This window comes from Leucopleurus acutus, assembly GCF_964270905.1.
Source record: "Leucopleurus acutus genome assembly, chromosome: 9".
Lineage (NCBI taxonomy): Eukaryota > Metazoa > Chordata > Mammalia > Artiodactyla > Delphinidae > Leucopleurus > Leucopleurus acutus.
In genome coordinates, this window is record NC_139144.1 from 24,571,113 (window position 1) to 24,591,622 (window position 20,510).

At 36.8% G+C, this 20,510-nt stretch overlaps 1 protein-coding gene across 3 annotated transcripts in view; it reads right to left on the reverse strand.

The window, feature by feature from the left end:
* Positions 1 to 20,510, reverse strand: part of MAGI2 (membrane associated guanylate kinase, WW and PDZ domain containing 2) — a gene marked incomplete at its 3' end in the record, with an annotated part of 1,335,869 nt that overhangs the window by 503,337 nt on the left and 812,022 nt on the right. For all 3 annotated transcript variants that reach the window (XM_082846749.1, XM_082846748.1, XM_082846750.1), the window contains exon 4: positions 199 to 414. In XM_082846749.1, the coding sequence (XP_082702875.1) occupies positions 199 to 414 (216 nt within the window). The remainder of the gene's footprint in view (positions 1 to 198; positions 415 to 20,510) is intronic.

Below are 20,510 nucleotides of genomic sequence, written 5' to 3' on the forward strand. Positions count from 1 at the left end.
TCTCCCTCAAGATAACTACAATCATTACATATATATATATATATATATATATACACACACACACACACACACACACACACACACACACCCCTGAACATATATATGTGAAAAAAATATACATTTGAACACAGGGATATAATATATATTCAGCTACATCCAGAAGAGCTGATAAACCTGTAACAAATGTAAAAGACTAACCTGGTGTTACTACTACTCCATTTCCATTGACCACAGGCCTCTCTTCCTCTTCCTCCTCAGGAGGCTCTATGCTTGCTTTCTCCATGTTGCTTACTGATTTATTCCTTTTTCGTTTTCCTTCAGTGCTTGGAGTGGCTCCAGGAAGTATCTGGTCTGTTACATTTAGTAACAATGGTGCTGGTTCTGCTGGAGGCTTTGGGGTACCGTAGTAATTGTCTGCAAATGATACAAAACATATGAAGTTAAATATTTCTCCTACTGGTGTGCATAATTTGTAAAGAATGGAAATTTTATTAACAAATGTGTATCCTAGTTTATACATATATATGTATTTTATATATACATACATACATATCATTTTATATCCTTTTATGTTTTTATATAGGTGTTTATTTGTTGCTTCTATTGTATTGGGCTTTAATGCTTAAACAAAGATACAGACCTATCTTCATTTCACCTTAGTGCCAAATCAAAATATAGTCTTAGCTATTAGTTTCATATGACACATAGCAATTTCAAATTAATCAAAAATTTTTTATAACAAGTCTTGATTATAATCTTTTTAAAAATAATTATGTCTGAATAAGAGTATGGGTAACTTATTCTTTAAGCAAATCTTATAACATTCTGGAAAGGCAAAGCACATTGTGCTCTTCTCCAGCTTTCAAAGGGCTCTGGCTGCTGTCCTTGATGTGCACAGCATCCTGCCTAGAGCTGGATCTCCACGCCAGTTTTGTGGTTCCCATGACTGCCGACAGTGGGCCTGCTACTGTAATCATTCTTCAGATTACCACAGCTCTTTTTCCCACAGCTCCATGATCTGAGCTACAGAAAACATTTGTTTCCCCCATCAGTCTGTGAGACTTCTAAAAGAGGAGACTAATTCCTATTTATCTCTGTCATAAGAGCCTGGCAAACAGTAACATGGAATATATGCTTACTATGTGAACATCTTTTTATATTCAAAGCAAATTACTTTTATGAAAAAAATACTTTAAATTTTTGCTTGGTAAATGACACACTGGTGTTTTAAAAAAATCATTGTTATGCTTTTAGCATCAACTTCAAACCCATATTGGTGTTTTCAGTTAATTGAATAATTTACGCACATATTTGCTCACTCATTCATTAAAATCTTTATTTAGTACTGACTGTGCACCCAAGCACTCCAGTATACGTCTGAGAGAAAATGATGACTATTAATACAATCCTTGTCTTCCAGATGCTCAGCGGTTTAGTGTGGAAGACAGGCACATTTGACATTAAGCAGATAAGCATTAAAACAGGAAATAGGATTAAGCACTCAATCAAGGAGGCATAGAGGGGGAACCACATCTCATTATCTGCAGAGGCCACTGAAGGCAACTGAGAAAACAGTGTGCTGTGAAAGAAACCAACCCTTAAGTAGCAGTTATGGGGTCTAGATTTGGATTTTCTATATAACCACAATTCAAGCAAGTTATTTACTCAGTAAGGCTCAATTTCTTCATCTATAAATTGGAATGGCAATACTTGTTACAATCACCTGCGTTCTGGGTTGCAAACAACCAAAACATACTCTAGTTAAATTAAAGATGATAAGGATATGCTGAAAAGGTATGAGATGGCTAGTTGAGGGAAGAGGCTGGAAACCCTTGAGGAAAATGGGCGGAAACAAAGGAGTCCATTGTGGACACCCAAGCTGCGTCTGCTGGCCCTGGACTCTGAAAGCCTAGCAGGTTCCACTACCACAGGCAATAGAATCACAATACTTCTTATCTAATAAACATAATATAAAACTAGTAAATAGTCCTGCATGTCCCGATAAATAATATAATTTTAAGTAGTGTTCTGAGATCTTCAGTGCTTTTTTTCAATTGGAGTAAAATTGCTTTACAATGTTGTGTTACTTTCTGCTGTACAATAAAGTGAATCAGCTACATGTATACCTATATCCCCTCCCTCTTGGACCTTCCTCCCACCCCACCCCCATCCCACCCATCTAGGTCGTCACAGAGCACCGAGCTGAGCTCCTTGTGCTATATGGCAGGTTCCCACTAGCTATCTGTTTTACACATGGTAGTGTATTTATGTCAAACCTAATCTCCCAACACATCCCACCCTCCCCTTCCTCACTGTGTCCATATGTCCATTCTCTATGCCTATGTCTCTATTCCTGCCCGACAGGTAGGTTCATCTGTACCATTTTTCTGGATTCCACATATATGCATTAATATACGATATTTGTTTTTCTCCTTCTGACTTACTTCACTCTGTATGACAGACGCTAGGTCCATCCACATCTCTACAAATGACCCAATTTCGTTCCTTTTTATGACTGAGTAATATTCCATTGTATATATGTACCACATCTTCTTTATCCATTCATCTATCATTGGACCCTTATGTTGTTTCCATGTCCTGGCTATTGCAAATAGTGCTGCAGTGAACATTGCGGTACATGACTCTTTTTGAATTATGGTTTTCTCAGGGTATATGCCCAGGAGTGGGATTGCGGGGTCGTATGGTAATTCTATTTTTTAGTTTTTTAAGGAACCTCCATACTGTTCTCCATAGTGGCTGTATCAATTTACATTCCCACCAACAGTCCAAGAGAGGGTGTGGAGAAAAGGGAACCCTCTTCAGTGCTTTTAGGTATATGTAGTATTAACAAAAATGAATCACACTTCAGGGCTTTTTTTTTTTTTTTTTCCAATTTGTCTTTTAGGGTTTAAATCTCCCTGAGGTAGAAAAATAACCTTTTACTAATTAGAAATAAATGCATAGCTCAGGCTAAAAATAAATATTAAGTAACAGGTCTGGTTGAATTTACATTCCTAAATAATTACTCCTATTGAATGAGATGTGATTATAAATTATACAGCAATATTCTATTTCTACAATTTGATTTATGAAATTAATAGTTTAGACTAAATTTTAGATGTAAAAGAGTACAAGTCATTAGTTAAGACATTAAGATTATCTTTATTAGCAATAATAGTAGCAATTTAAAAGAGGCACAGAAATAACCCATGTAGTTACTACACTCGAGAAATGTAATTCATGGAGAATAGGCTTTCACCTTAAACCAAATGCATAGAACAAAGAAACCAGAAATACGTAAAAGAAGTTGAAAAATTAGCCAGATGGTCAGGTAGCTAAGTCACTGAAATGATGTCCTGATGTTTAAATATATACAAATCAATATATTAAGGATAAAATGTGCCTTTTAGGTAACATACCAGCATGTTTTCAAAAAACAAACATCAAAACTTTTTAAAAATATAATTTTTTATATTTAATGGGAAAAACTGTCCCATTAAGAATGAAGTGCCTCTATGCAGAGTGCCAGGATTTAGAGAATCTAAAATCCAAAATACCACAACAATATGGTGTATGTTTAACAGCACAGATCGTGGTGAGATAAACCTGACTTTGAATCCTGTCTCCCCTAATCTGGCTGTCTCTTTATATCCTTGAATTGATTTAGTTAAAGTGGGACTGTGGGGCTATAAGATGACTGCAGTCACAAAAGTACAGTCACAACTACAACAACTACTACTATTATTACTATCATCACCACAATTTAGTGAGCTGGACACTGTAAAGGGCATTTTACTTCTGAGCGCTTGTATCTGATGGGGATTAGAACGAAGTCATTCTGCCTCTGCAGTTAAAAGAAAATGGAGGCTCTAAAACTATTTTTCAATATTATACATAAAACAGGTGGAAAACCTATATCCATTTGACTTAGGAACCTCATTTCTTTTCAAAAAACTATATTGCCTCTCAAGAGAAAAAAAAAAAAAGAAAGTACGATGCAATTTGCAACCTGCCTGGAATTGAGGCAGTCCTCTAGGACTTCATTCAAAGCCACAACCAATGAGCAGAAAAATAACACTTTCAAGAGAAAGGCAATGCTTGCTACCAAATGATGAAGCAGGGACATTTTAGGTGATTTTTTTCCCTCCTCTCTTCCAAAACTGAGTGGGTGTGTATGTGTGTGTGTGTTTGGGGAGATGGGGTAGGGGTTATAGGCTTTCCTAGCCCACTTTTTTACTGACTATATTTGTATTTGTAAAGTGTGGTGTATTCATTAGCACTCTCATGTAAGTTTAATACAAAATTTCACTAACTTAGTTGTTGAATATGATGACAAAATGGAAATGATACATAACACTGTTCACTTTATTCTATCACAATTAGGATAATCTATAAATTAACAGTTTAATTTTGAATCAATGCTTGGAAAATAAAAGAGACAATTATTTGAGAAACCTGATTTTAACTTGATTTATTCCTCAGCTTTTTAAGTACTTAAAAGAATGGCTATCTTTTCCATAAAGATATAGTTATGAAAGAGTGAAACAGGGTGAATGTAGTCATTTCTTACATTATAAATATGAAAAAGCTTTCCAGAAATTTGAATTAAAAGAATAGTTTATAAAAATGTCAATAATTGGTTTCATAATAATAAAAACATTTACTAAATGACCATTTACACTGAACACTGTTATATTAATTTCCTGCAAGGGGAGAGAGACTAAAACAGACTGCATTGTTACGAGCTAACCTCCCTAGAAAATACTTGGAAAATCTAATCCATTACTCACTTTTACGCAGACCTTTCCTAAGTCATCCAGAAGAGATGAAAAGAGCTTTTTTTTTTTGAAAAGAGCTTTTTAAAATAACTTTTTGTGTACTATACTTGAAGGCTATCACAGGATTACTCCTTTGCTTTCTCTGTTTGTTAGACCAAATAATCTTTTCAAAAAGTCTTAGTCTAAGTTTTTTAAACAATGTTTTTGTCTTTCTTCTGACCCTTCCCAGGTTTTTTTTTTCCCCACACTGATTTTAATGGTGAGGCCAAGGGGAAAAAAGGAAGAGAAAACGATTTCAATAAATTATAAACTGTTCCCTTTTTTATATCCTTAGTCCTTATTGAAGGGTAATAGATACCAAAATAGTATTTGCTGAGAGTCACCATATTCTTTATGTTTGTAAGTTCTGATATTATGACAAGAAGTAGGAAAGACACTAAAAACTAATTTTAGGTATGAAGAAATGTGAAAGTGCTAGTAACAAGCTGAAATACTTTGAAATGCTTTTACTTATTTCCAGCACCTTTTCCCTTTAAACTAGATCATGATAGAAACATGTGATTTGTTATTTAGTTCATTTGGCTTTTTAAGTAGCAGACCCAGATGTTGACTCTGTTGTTTCAGTCCTTTGGGTGTATAATAATAACATGTGTAGGTTTTACATCAAATAATCATATATCATTCCACATGGCACCCAAGTGCAGATGGATTTTAGAAAGGTACTATTTTTGTCTTCAAGATACCTCACAGATTAAGGTCTTGACCCCCATTCCTCCCCCAGTATTCTCAGTGCTTTTATTCCCATTTTGGTAACCAGAAAGAATCAATTTTGGATAATGATTTAGTGGAAGAGAGATGACTGCCTATAGGTACTTTGGGACATGCATACAACACAGCCCATCACTGAGATCCCCAGACAGCTTAAGAATATGTCCTTGTGTTGGAAAGAATGTGTGGCAAAATTTGAGAGGTTGAAAATCTCATCATTTGTTTTTTTACTGTTTTATAAACGGAGCAAATAGTTTGATACTTGGCCTCCTGATGGCACCTGCATAAAATGAGTCTGACATTAAATGGAGAGGAGAGGTTTGGAGTTCCAGGTCCGTGCATAATTAATTTATGTTAGAAAACCTGACAGATCATAAGTAAATAATTATTTTTATTATATCAGAGATTTAGATCTGTATTAATAGAAACAGATAAGTCATGAGAGGTTTCTAAATTCAAATTTTAAGACCTGTTAACATATTACACAAGGGATAGTAATGACTGAAAATTAGTACCAAACACCATCATAAGACAGGATTGCCATGGCAAGAATCACAGTCATGTGGCTGCAGTTAGTAAATTACAAAGTCTGTAAATACGAAGTTAGTAAATGTAACCTCGAAAAATATTCTACTTTTCTAAAATTACACTTCCTACCAGAAAATAAGGCTCAAAGGCCCACTGTAGAATGCTTTCGTCAACTGATTTTTGAAGTTATTTTTGTAAGCAGCTCTGATACTTAAATTTGATCTGCTCCTAAAAGGTATCATTTCCTCATCATGTCATATATAGTTAGTAGCTTGAAACCAAAGTGCAAAAAAACTCTGACCTCAAAAGATGATGTATTTTCCTTTTGTGGTGAAAAGCATTCATCTCACACGTGACGGAAATAGAAAAAAACATTCCAATGGTATTTTGTCACTGATACCTGTGCTAAACAGTAAATTGCTGAAATCTTTGAAAATTCAGTGTTAAATGTGACTTCCAAAATGTGGACAATTGTGCAAACAATGTGAAAATTTATGTTTTTTTTCCCATGCAAAAGTGAATTATTCTGCAACAACCCCTAAGAATTTCAAGGTTATTTTAAAGTAATGAACGCTGGTTTAATAATATGATCCCCATGCTTTCTGAATTTCACTGTCTTCAGCTGTTCATTAGTACTCTCCAGAAATCATGTAGATGGTTTAACCTAACATTTTCTGAAACTTGTTTTCAAGTTCTCATTGAGTTTCTTGTGTTCCTGACCCAATTTTCATTTATACATGTTAGCCAATGTTGACAGACACAGGACAAATCTTTGCTAAATGGAACTATCTACAGACTGGTCAGGGTAGGTGGTTTCGTTGTTTAAAGGAAACTAGATACCCTTTCCTTTAGTGATTCTTCCCTCAGGCATTATTCAGAAGAGTTCAGAACATTTCCTACCTGTGCGGAATAAAATATGTAAAGAAATCATGCAAAGAAATCCCCAAGAGAACAGAAGGAAGTTACATATGATTTTTCAATGTCAAATATATATCCGCTTTCAAAGTAAAGCATTTGAACATTTATAATTATAGAAACATAAAAAAAAACTACAAGCCCAATTCACAAGCATATCACATTTAAATAATATTAAATTCCTTAGAGCAGCTCTGTCATAAAAATGTAATATCAGCCACAAATACAAGCCACATGTCACTTAAAATTTTCTAGTTAGCAACACTAAAAAGGGAAAAAGAAAGGTGAAAATTATTGTAATAATATATGTGACTTTACCCAACATACACAGAATATTATCATTTCAATATAATATAAAAGTTATGAATGCAATATTTTTACTTCTTTTCTTAATAAGTCTTCATAACCCAGTGTATAGTTTACACTTAAAGCACATTTTAATTCAGACAAGCCCTATTTCGCACACCGAAAAGCCATATGTGCCTAGTGACTACTATGCTGGACGGCACAGCCTTAGACTTTTATCAAATAACATTTTAGGTTACCATATTACCACCTGGCTCATTTTTCTCACAAACGATAAAGTGAAAATCTTACTTTAAATGACTAAGAAAACTGAGTAAACACCAAAATACAATGACAACTTCAGGTGACATTGTATCAATGATATTTCTTTTGTTTAGTTGCTTTGCTGCACTGAATACATGTAAGATATTATTAAGCACCCAACAGATGTACATTTCATAACAGTGCTCTTCCACCCTGCTTCCTAGTCATCCATTTTATCACTTTATCTTGTCTTAACCTGAAAAATCCACTTCTGACTTTATTATCAAGCTATAAGTTAGAAAGCGAAAAAAAGAACAAATGTTTCAAGCAAATAATATACATATGGACTCGTGTGAGGAACCTATCTTATGTTCAGGAATAGGACTGAAGAGCCCTTTTTAGTTAGTCACAATCCATAGAGAGAGCACTTGTTGACTCATGGTGATAGTGTAAAAACAGAGAGATTATTCATACGTGTTTTCCTCCCTCTCGATACGTCTGGTTACATACTCTCATTTCGATCATCCATAGTGCTTAGAACCCAGTGCCTCATACTTCTCTCATTAGACTCCTCTTTCATCCCCCATGCTGATAATAATTCTAATTTTCTTTTTCTTCTATATAGTATACATGTCCCATTTCTAATTTTCTTCAGTTCTTGCTAAGTGACTGGATCACCACTCTGATAAACTAATTTAAACTCGATGCCAACACCTAATATTGGCTTAATATATCTTATAAATGAACAGCTTTTAAATCTAATCCAAAAAGTGGATCATGAAATTCGGTCAGTTCATTGGGGGAACACATGTTTTAGAAGAACTTATTTTTTGGTGTTCTCAAATCACAATAGGGATATTTTCTTGGGTAGTCAGAGTACCTGGTGAGATACATGTGGTGATCCTTGGGGAACCTAAGTAAAGGTCAATGAAAAGATTTTTGGAAAACAGCCCTGAGGAAAAAAAAAATAATTTGTATTATAATTCCAGTTAGTACCAAATTTACATGTCTACCTTTTTGAATGGAATCCATTTGCAACTGTGTTATTAATGCAACTAATTGCTTAAGTTTTAAAGTGTCAAGTGAGCTCAGTCATTAAGAGATAGTCCCTTCATGGCTCAGTAAATGAGAAAGCGGAAGTGAATTTTTTTTTTTTTTTTTTTTTTTTTTTTGCGGTACTCGGGCCTCTCACTGCTGTGGCCTCTCCTGTTGCGGAGCACAGGCTCCGGACGCGCAGGCTCAGCGGCCATGGCTCACGGGCCCAGCCGCTCCGAGGCATGTGGGATCTTCCCAGATCGGGTCACGAACCCATGTCTCCTGCATCAGCAAGCGGACTCTCAACCACTGAGCCACCAGGGAAGCCCCGGAAGTGAAATTTTGACGAATTTTTAAATGGGCATTTGTGCAAAGCTCAGTGGATTCCTGTGATAGTCATCTTGATTAAATTTACTTCTTCAAAAATTGATAAAGGAAATTGAACCTTTCCAGGACAGTATTATTTTTCTCACACAGCATTTATGGCTTGTCATATAACTTCCTTCTCTCAATGGTGCTATTAACTGTGATACTATAAAGTTACTAAGAAATTAGGAGACCTCTAAGGCTTTCTTTTGTCACTGTCTTGCAAGTACAATATCTAGCGAAATTCTGATTAATCTTAATTTGATTACTGGTTAATGACTAAAGAAATTTGCCAAATATCTAATTCTTAGTTGCTAATAGAAGTCAGAAAAATTTTACTTCTACTTGGAAAATATGTTTGCTGGATTTTTCTGAGCATACATAGGAAAGAGTCCAGCAAATATTCAGAGGATCTGGATCCTAATCAAGGTTCTACCACTAACTTCCTAGACGACCTTGGATTAGGCATTAAACTCCTCTGAATTTTAGTTTCCTCATTTCTGAAATGACAGAATTGGGTCATAGTTCTAAAGTACTTACCTCCAAAATTCTGCAAATTTTTAAACGATGTAATGACAACAGGTTATATTTCCTTACCATCGTATCAGAAAGTCTTGAATCGACAATAAGTAGAGAATGACAATAAATTGTAGCCAACAATTTCAATTACTTGGGAGTCTGGACTCATTTGCTTTCTTGACACAGACGTGGAGAACTGTCATGTTACTCTCTATATATATTTCTTTGCACATTCCCTTCTGGGTAAATGGCTGTGGTTACAGAGTACTTCTATTTTTGTTCCAAGCCTTTCATTTGCATCCATCCCTGTTGGTGAATTAGAAAGCCCCTAAGTAGATTCCTCATAGGATGTGAACTCTAATTACTTTGTGGAAGGCCATATACGAAGTACGTCAACTTTATATTTTAGTCCATGAGATATTTTAAAAATTTATGACTTTTTTAACAGTCGACATTTTCATTGTGACCTGTGAGACACAAACATAAATCCTAGATGTTAGAGTATAGTTAAAGTTAGCAGCAGTGTAGAAGTAGAACCAATTTATGAGCCAGGAAAACAATGAACAACCCAAAAGGTTAAAGAAAATAAGAGTTTTTGGTGTTTAACTCTAAGGCTTTGTCTGTGTAACTGTAACAAGTCTTTAATAATGCATTTTGTTTTTCCTGAATTGATGTACTCACAGCCTATGAAAATCAACCTGTGACAAAGACAATTCTGTCAGTACCGGCAGTTTATATTTAAAAGTCCAGAAACCAACCGCTAAATCTTTTAAGATGTATTTTTTATTGAGGTACACCTTCCACAATCCTCAAATTTTTACATTATAATTTTGCCTTTCACACTATCTTTCTCATTGTGTAGTAAATTTGAAAGTATCAGTAACAGTTTATTGTAGAAAAATTGTTGCATTAATGAAGGAAAGGTAGAGGGAGAAATGTGTGGGAAAAAAGATCAGAAAAGAAATGGAAAGTAAGAAGAAAAATAAAGAGCAGGAGGAAGAGGAGAAGAAAGAATTGGAGGAAAAGGTTGGAAAGGGAGGGCTTCGCTGGTGGCGCAGTGGTTGAGAGTCCGCCTGCCGATGCAGGGGACGCGGGGTCGTGCCCCGGTCCGGGAGGATCCCCCATGCGGCTGGGCCCGAGAGCCATGGCTGCTGAGCCTGCGCGTCCGGAGCCTGTGCTCCCCAATGGGAGAGGCCACAACAGTGAGAGGCCCGCGTACCGCAAAAAAAAAGGGGAAGAAGATGAGAAGGAGTCAGACGGGGATGAGGAGGGCTGCGATGTGCCTTTTCATGATGTTCTAACATTATTGCTGGTGACATTCTGGCCCAAAGCCATGCATATGTGCTCATCTGTCATCCCCTAATAGCCGATAACGTACTAAGCTACGCTGTCCAATATGGCAGCCACTTGTTACAACTGGCTGCTGAGGACTTGAAATGTGGCTGGTTTGAATTACGAAGCTGCGTTAAGTGTAAAATCCACACTAGATTTTGAAGAAGGTACAAAAAAGTAAAGCACCCCAGTTATTATCTTTATGTTGACTACATGTCAAAATGATAACGCTTAGATTGCATAACGTTTCAATTCCTCTTCTAGCTCTTGTGAGAAGTAAAACTCAATACGTAGTCAGTTACCGGTAGCAGGTAATGGCATCCGTAACTAATAAGAGCTGGTGAAGGTGAGGGTTAGAGTCAATCCAAAGGTCCAGGACAGTAATAGACACTTGATGGGCAAGAGGCTCAGCCAGGAAAAGGTTTCAAGGGTCACCAGGGGGGTTGAGACTCTCATAAGCTGACCTAGACAATTATTCTGTCATTTATTTAGCCAATATTTACTGAGAGCCTACTATGTGCCAGGCATAAATTATCTCAAGGTACAATGATGAAAAAACAAGCAAGTCCTCTTTGAGCTTACCTTCTACTGAGGAGACAGATATTAGTCAAATAATCACACATATACTAAATTACAAATTGACAATAACTATAAAGGTCAAGTAGTGGTGTTCTGAGAACTCTGAGAAGAGTTCAAGTTAGGCTTGTTAAGGAAAACAAAAAAAGGCATATGATTAAAAACCCAGTCCCCTCCCCTCCAACTGGGCCAAAATATTTCTGGGTCAATACAGATTTTTAAGAAATGCATGTGGCTTTTCTAACGATAAGAAATAAAATTCCTTTATTGTTTCTGAAACTTGTCCCAAGGACTTCTCTGAAGGTTAAATAGCTGAGCTAGATGGAAGTTGCTACGTATGTGAATATGTGCATGTTTATGTGTGTGTTCTTCCCCCAAACAAACCTAGTTGCTTATAAAAGCTAATTGTAAAATTTCTGCTGACTAGTTAGCCAGATCAGTCTCCCCTGTCTCAATTTAACTCAAGACATAGTCTATGTTGTAAAATACTTCTGACATTCCAATAACTCAAGGGCTATGTGTTTTGAAATTTAAAGTTTGTTTTTTGATGATATGAAACTAACTGAAGGTATATTTGATGGCAGGTTTAATGTAATGATTAACCTTCTCTCCCCACACTCCCTTGGTACTACAGTAATATGGCCTTTCTTTCCAGACTGATAACCAGTGTGGACTACTCATTTATTGCTTCTGACAGTGGGGACAGGGGTGGAGTCAGTGAAAGGCCAGCTTTCCATGGCACTGATGTCTAAATTGAGATAAGAAAGATGAGTAGAATCTAGTAAAGGTTCAAGACATACAAGAAAAGCATTCCACGCTGAAGGAATACATTTGCAAAAGCCCTGGCTCTAGAGGAAGAACAGTTCCTTAGAAGAACTGAAAAGAAGAGCAATGTGCTTGGTGCCAACAAGGGGGACCCCTGAGCTTAGAGATCACATGGAGCCTAAAGGTTCTGTTAAAGTTTGGGGTTAGTTTTCAAAAAGTGAAGGGAAGGTTTTAAAAGACATTCAGATTTGTTTTTTCAAGTAGATTGCCAGGCTGCAGCATGTAGAACGGATTGGAAGCTGCAAGAAGGAAAATCTTGAGGTCAATGAGCGGTTCATGGCAGGGGTGCAATGATGGCAACTTGGGCTACTGGAAGGTAACAGATGTGGGGACAATGATGATAATCAGTTAGGGTTCAAAGGACAAAACCAAAGAAAAAAAAGTAATGTTTAGGTAGGAACTAATATTAGCAACTTGCCTGAAGAACTGTTAGTCGTTTCATGATGACCTCCCCTTCTTTCTCTTGGAAATAAGAAATTTTGGACAGAACCTCTAAATTTGCCCCGATACTCAGGATTCTTTATGTGCTGTGGATTGGCATGACCATGCTGCAGCATGGACTTTTTTTCTTGAAACATTAGAAAATTCTTTAAGTCTTAATTTCCTTCACAAATATTCAGGTGCTGACTGGTGCCCCTATCAGAGTTTGTTTATACCTCTTGCTACAGCTTTTACATTTTATCGTAATTATTTACTTAATGCCTGCATAGCACTAAGTTTTGGCTTCTCAGCAGGTGCCATTTATCAGTTAGCTTTGTTTCCCAGCATCTAGAATAACACTGCACATGGTCAATACTGAGTAAGTGAATTCTTCCACTGATGGGACACTCACACCCTGTAAAGAAGGATGCAACCCTGGTCACTATTTCTTGACTTGGAATTTTGTTAGAAATGTAAAATCGCAGGCCCCACTCCCCATCTCCTAATCAGAAGCTCTGGGCTTGGGTCACTTTAGGTTATTCTGATACACATTAATATCTGAGAACCACTGCTTTGGAGGACTGCCTCAGTGGGAGGGAGACCAATCAGATGAGATTTATTTTAAAAGGCCAGCATAAGAGAGATTCAAGTAGCCTGTTTCAGGATCTCTTATCATTCCTTCTTCTAAGTAGTCTTTATAAAAAGCTACAAGACAACATAGGTGTTCGTTAGTATTAAAATTCTGATATGCAAACCTGTCTATGTTAGGGGTCAGCAAAATCGTTTTGTAAAGAGGCAGAGAATAAATATTTTAGACTTTTTTAGGCATATGGTTTCTGTCATAACTACTCAATTCTGCTGTTGTAGTGTGCAAGCAGCTACAGGTAGTACATAAGTGAATGGGTATGGCTGTGCTCCAATAAAACATTATTTATGGATGCTAAAATTTCAATATCATATGCTTTTCATGTGACACAAATATTATTATTTTGATTTCTTATATGATTTAAAACAAAAGCCATTCTTACTTTGTGAGCTGTACAAAAGGTAGGTGTTGAAGTGGATTTGGCCCACAGGACGTAGATTGCCATCTCCCTGGTCTATGGAATAATCAGTTACCAACACACAATTTTCCAAGCATAGATATTGACTCATTAATTGAACATTTAATATGTGCCCAGCAAATAAGCAATGCAGATAAAGCACTTGTCCTCAGGGAACTTAAGAATCCAGAGGAGAAAATATATTAAAAATTAACCAAATAAATGAGATAAATAAAGGACATGCTAGAGGGCTTAAGAGAGGTCAATAGAGAAACCTACTTTGGGTAGGGTGGGCAAGAAAGGTCTATCTGAGAAGGTACTGTTTAAACTGAGATTCGAAGGATGAGAATGTGCCTATTGTATAAACGGCCAGGAGAAGAGGGTTACAGGTTGAAGAATAACAAGAATAAAGCCGATGGGATAGGAAGAGCTTCATGTAATCATAAGTGTGGAGGAGAGGGGAAAGATTCAACTGGAAAGACAGAGAGGAATCAGATCCTACAGGGCCTTGTCAGTCAAGCCAAGGGATTTGGAAAGGTTTTACAGAGGGGAAACATATGATTTTATTTAAGGTTCTAAAAGTTTATTCATCCTTGTTGCTAAGGGGAAATAGAGTTGGAGGGGAACAAGAGACATGGGAGATGGTTTGGAGATGGATGAAAGGGGTGTTTGTGTGTGTGTGTGTGTGTGTGTGTGTGTGTGTGTATTACCATCAGACATCAGATGTCATTAAAACTGAAACACTCATGCAGAAAACTCAGTAAAACAAAATAATTTCTCAAGCCCAAACTGATAATCCTAAAATTGCAGACTCTAAGAACACATTCAACCTAGAGAATCTGAGCTGTTTTTGGAGGTCAGTGGGATAGGATGTGATCTAAATATAGAACAAAATCTTCTAGGAAGAGGATAGAAAGCATCATTTAACATTTTTCATTAGCTAAAGAATGATATTGTTTATATGAATATAGACAAGAAAAGGAACTCTGAATAGGTAGGTAGGCCTCATGAATGAATAAGCTTTGATAGCTTACTGTGCATCACAGCGAAGAGCTATTCAATCCAGCTCAATAATGACATTTTTTTCTGTTACCAGAGGCATTTATGTAATAACACAATCCTATTAGTAGATCTGTCTAAACTGACATCAAAAGGACAATTAAAACTGGCACTCAGCGTACAACTACTACTCAGTGTGGTAGGTTGGAATGTATTGAACGTCATTTTTCAAAAAGGTATACTGTTAGTTTCAGGGGCATAAATGCTAATTAGAGTAATGACTTCCTTCAGCAACTTCCTTTTTATGAGGTCATTTGGATCAGGTTCTCTCCTCCATATAAAAGGGCAAATCCTTATTAATTTAGATGATTATCTCATAGGAATAATACTAAGGGAAAACAATACCACAGGCCCAGCTTATCATTTCTCCCCCATTACTCCACATCTCTGATATGGTGATAACAAGATGAGGACACATAACATTTCTCTTCTACAGTGGTTCACATGTCCCTACTAACCTTCCCTAGCAACCTTCTTATTCCCAGAAAAGAAAGCTAATTTCATATTTGGAAGTTCCAGTAAAAGAAGTGACTACTGATGAAGAATATGGACCAGGGGCATTTTAGTTCGTATCTTTATTTAGAAATACTGGGAATCTATTGCCAGTAACTAAGGTAGATAATTGCCCATGTAAATTTTATACGAATCAATTGAAGCACTGCTTAGAAAAAAAAAAAAAAAAGTAACCCAAAGCAAATCCTTACACCATTCTCTTACATTCATGTCACGAGAAACCAATAGCCTAAGTGTGACTGTGAGTTTCAAAAAATGATCTCTGTGCTTTGGGCTGGAGGCAGCATGCCGAAATTCCTGAATTACACCTCTTCCAACAGGAGGCTCTGATGACTCCAGGGACTCGAATGGAATATCAAACTTCTCACCCAAAGGTCATTGGCTCCAATTTGGCTTAAACTGGTAGTGACTAAAAGTTAGTACTGATAGACAGCTGTTCAGCTGTTCAACAAAATGAACTGGTGGTCTCAGTGTAATTTCTAAAAGACAGGTATCTGTGTCAGGAACTTGTGATCACCTCACGCTCCAAGGTGGATAGTTTTAGACAGGAGTCAAGACATTGACTGAAAGGAGATATTCCACCACCTTCTAGCCCTTACAAATGGTCTTTTTACATGGGAACAGCCAGAAGTTTTAGGACAAATGGCAAGAAGTTCATTATCTGATAGTTTCTCATTTTTAAGGTAGGGCTACATTGGTATCTAACAGCAATCTCTCCAAATATCTATGCCTATGTTTAAATACAATATCACAGGTTTTAATGAGAAATGCTAAGGAGAAGATTTTATTAAAATAACTTAGACTCTTGCTACTCAAAGTGTGATCTGAAGACCGACAGCATCAGCGACATCCTGCAGCTCATTATAATTGCAAACTCTCAAGCTCACTCCAGATATATTGACTCAGAATCTGCATTTTAACAAGATCTTCAGGTAATCCAGATGCACAATAAAATCTGAGGAGTGCAATGTGTCTTGAGGACACATTGTACAGCTGCTCACTGAACACAAAGTGTACTCTATAAACATATGTTGATGACAAGAATAAAGACCTGAATACTGTTTCTGTATGTTAATTTCATAATCTTGTATCCCAGCTGTTTGCATTACTTACGTTGCCACTTAAAAAACTGCCTGCCTATTTATTGTCTTAGCCTCCCTCTTAGACTTTAGGCTCCTAGAGGGCAGGGATCCAACCTGGCATTCCCTTTGAGCCCAACCTAGGTTGTGAATAATGGAAGTTGCAATTATAAGTCTTCATCATCTTATGTTAAATTAAGTCATATTAAGTCATCTTATTCTCAAGCAATAGTAGTTTGAACAGACTGTGTTTACCTGAGAGACCTGAAGAGCTATTACGATGCCCTGGATCATTAACTAGCAGTAAATTGCTAAACCACTATTTAATGACATTGATAGCAAAGTATTAAAACATGATGAGAGCATTTTGTTCACTCTGTTAAACTAGTAACAAACACAAAATGAAACACTCAGACCAATTTTTAAAATGGCCTTGTGTAGGGGCTTCCCTGGCGGCGCAGTGGTTGAGAGTCCGCCTGCCAATGCAGGGGACATGGGTTTGTGCCCCGGTCCGGGAAGATCCCACATGCCGCGGAGCGGCTGGGCCCGTGAGCCATGGACGCAGAGCCTGCACGTCCGGAGCCTGTGCTCCGCAATGGGAGAGGCCACAACAGTGAGAGGCCCGCGTACCGCAAAAAAAAAAAAAAATTAAAATGGCCTTGTGTAGAACATATTGCTATTTACTACATTTCATTAAATTTAGTCAACACGAGACTGATTAACTGGGATATATTTAAAATTTGGGTTATTATTTTATTTGTATGAATGTTTACAGTAACTGTCTCCCAAAGAAAAAATGTAAAATGCATTAACTTTATGGTATTAATACATCATTCAGCCTCAAGTTGAGCTGCTCCCTAGAATCTGAGGCTTCTATTCTAAAAATAACCCCCCAAATTTTAACAATGTATTGAACATTTTCTCCAACACACATTTTACTGCCCTATACAAATTATTCAGACAAAAAAAATTAGATACCCAAGGTTTTCATATGAGGCTCTCAAGTCGCTGAGATCTGTTAGCTGGGCAAGTTCCCTTAATTCTCTAAGCCCGTATTTCAACATTTGGTTGTCTGTATTTTAAGAAAATGGTAAAACCAACTTCGTGCAACTATTCTGAGCATTTAATGAGATGAACACTAACAAGTTTTTTTGCATATAGTAAGTACTTCATGGTTGTTTGCTACTAATTTCTATTAATACTCTACTAATATTACTTCTCTTAATACTATTTCTATTACTTTTAGTACTATGACAACAACAACTAGTACTACTACTACTACAATAACTACTTCCGGTACAATATTTGCTTTGAGATCACTGGGGTGCATACCAGATTTTATAATAATTGAACACACAAGAACCACACTTACACAGTTCACCAGGTAATATCAAAACATAAAGCTCTGAATTAAAGAAAACTTAAAGATATATAAACCTGCAGGTATAATTATATTTTCTATTAATGCTAAAGATTTGCATTTATGGCTTAATGCAATCTTGGCCTTTCTTTAGGCTTAGAAAATTAAACATGTGATTACGCTTGGTTAGGAATATTGCCAACAGCTGTTGCCCCCTACACCCTTTGCCTTAATAGAAAAGAATGATCCATTATCATACCAGTTGTTGCAGGGCCTCATCTCTCTCCTCCTACCTAGAAGCAGTATAACCTAGAATAAAAGCATGACCCATGGACTCAGACAAACATGGGTTCAAATCTGGGCTCTGCCACATGGTAGCTGTGTAACCCTGAACATGTTGTAACATCTATAAAACAGGAATAATGAATAATAGTACCTTCCACGTAGCATTGCTGTGAAGATAGAAAATTAGATGCTGCATACTTTTGCATAGCACTCAACATTGTGCAGTGGTCATGGTTAAATAACTCATAAATGCTATTATTATTGCCTAGACTTGAAGTATTTAAATTTTTTTAAAAAGGCAGAGTTTCTGCCCAGGGGTCGCACTCACTTAATTTTATGCTCAATAGAAGACACCTTTCAAAGGCCTGACTTTTGGAACTGGTGAACCCAGACTGCCCAACCTTTTGGGCTTCTTTTTTTCTCACCTCTAAGATTGGGTTCTCTGGAGAATCCTGACTCATACAATGCTTTTAACATGCCTTAGTTCATGGTAACCTACTGACTTGTCAATCCTTTCTCTAGCTTATTGATTTTGCCTTTGGAGTTAGAAAGGGTCTTGAATGACTACGTAGTCCAAACTCTCATTCCACGTACTCCAGTTAGGTCTGCTTTTCCAGTGTTCATTCAGCCTGTTTCTAGCACTTCCAATGTTTTACTTTCACTGTATAATTAAGCAACCTGTTCTGTTCCTGGAGAGCTCTTAATTATGAGACAATTCTTCCTTCTGCTGAACAGATATCTTCGTTCCCTGTTACATAAAATTAATAATACTGATTTTGGTTTTGGGAGCAGAATAGAATAAGCTTAAAGGTTATTCCACATGATGGATCTTCAGATACTTCAAGATTGCTGTCATATCTTTATTCTTAAACGTAGTGTTGAACAGAACTAGACAAGGGGCTGGAAACACTGTCTTACCAATACTGAAGACAGTGGGGCTATTACTTTCTACTTTGATTTGGATATTATCCAATTATTAAATAAAACTTGAATGACTATCTGGGGTTAGGTAGAAAGAATTCACCTTTGGTCCAACTTCTAAGATGAGTTTGCTAAGAAAACCCTGGTGTTTTTTAAAACTTATGTGTCCTTTTACCTCCCATGAATCTTTTAAACCTCAATTAATTGAAGAAAAAGGTTTCTCCTCTTGTTTTCTATAAATAGATTGTTAATAACTTTAAAATTCTTCTATTAGCATCTTGTCCTACAAAAGTAGGCTTCCTCTTTTTAGAGGCCTGGTTTGACAAAACTCCCGGACTTTGATGAAGAGAAAAGCTGACAGATGAAAGCAATCCTGGAACTATCAGTTAGCTCTTGTTTCCGGAATTGGCCTGGCACTCACAGCTAGGCCTCAGTCTTCTCCTGTCAAACATCAACAATTTCACAGAACACCAACTTCAGACAAGGCCATTCTGGGACTATGATGGATCAATAGAAGAACAAGACCACCCTCTGCTGTATCTTTCTTAATGACAGCATTAGCCTTGCTTCATCCTTCCACCTTCTAGATAAGAATTATTTAGATGCCCAACCAGAAAATCATCCCTGCTTCCTCACAGCATTCAATCCAGAGAAAAGTGCCACTTCCTCGAGCCCTCCTTACATTCACCTAATGCAAAGCCAGTTCCTAAATCTTCCTCCTGAGATGTCCCGCACTTCCCCACAGTGTGCGCTCTCCCTCACTGCAACGAGTCAATAAAACCACTTTGTTCAACTACAAGTGTGTTCCTGGTGATCTTGGCTGAAAGACGCTGATGTCTTGTTACTGAGGTGACACATAAAATAAAAAAACACTAACTGGAATTTTACCAAATGTAAACCTTACTATAAATTTCTTATGGCCTCTAAATCACAATTGTAATAAATCTAGACACAATGATGCCAATTTGGACATTAAATCCATTAGTAAGGGCCCATTTGCATGTTTGGTATCATGAACTAAAAATCATTTTCTGATGGGAATATTGATCTTGCCTTCCCTAGAGCTTTACTCTTGACTTCCTTCCGAGCAGAACTTAGATGACCTTTTGTTCAGGCACCTGACTTTTCATAAGAGAATCAATCCTATCTTCCACTCAGCTGATAAAGCATTTAATGCTCCACTTGACTGGCAACAGGGCACTAGTACATCAGATACACCTCAGAAACGATGATGACTTAGGGCTGCTCAATATATTTCAAAAGCTCAACCAAGAAAAACAATAGCTGTGAAGGGTTACCAGGAAGACACACAGTCCATATATTCTTCTAGATACTCTAAAATCTACCCCTGGAATAAGTCGGACCAATAGAAAACTGGTAATACCTAGATCTCATGACATTGATTCCCCAGATAAGAGTTTTACCCAGTTGCGTTTTTGTACCTTTCCATTGGAATATTGAAAACACACCCTTTAAAATTTTCTAGACTAATGCATACCAAGTTTACTTTTTTTTTTTAAAGTAGTCACATTACATAAGCTTGTAGATCATGAAAACTTCTAAGTCTCTTCCATAAGATCTGTTGTCAAGCCAGATGTCCTGCTTTTGCATTACTTTACAGGATCTAATGCTTACTTAG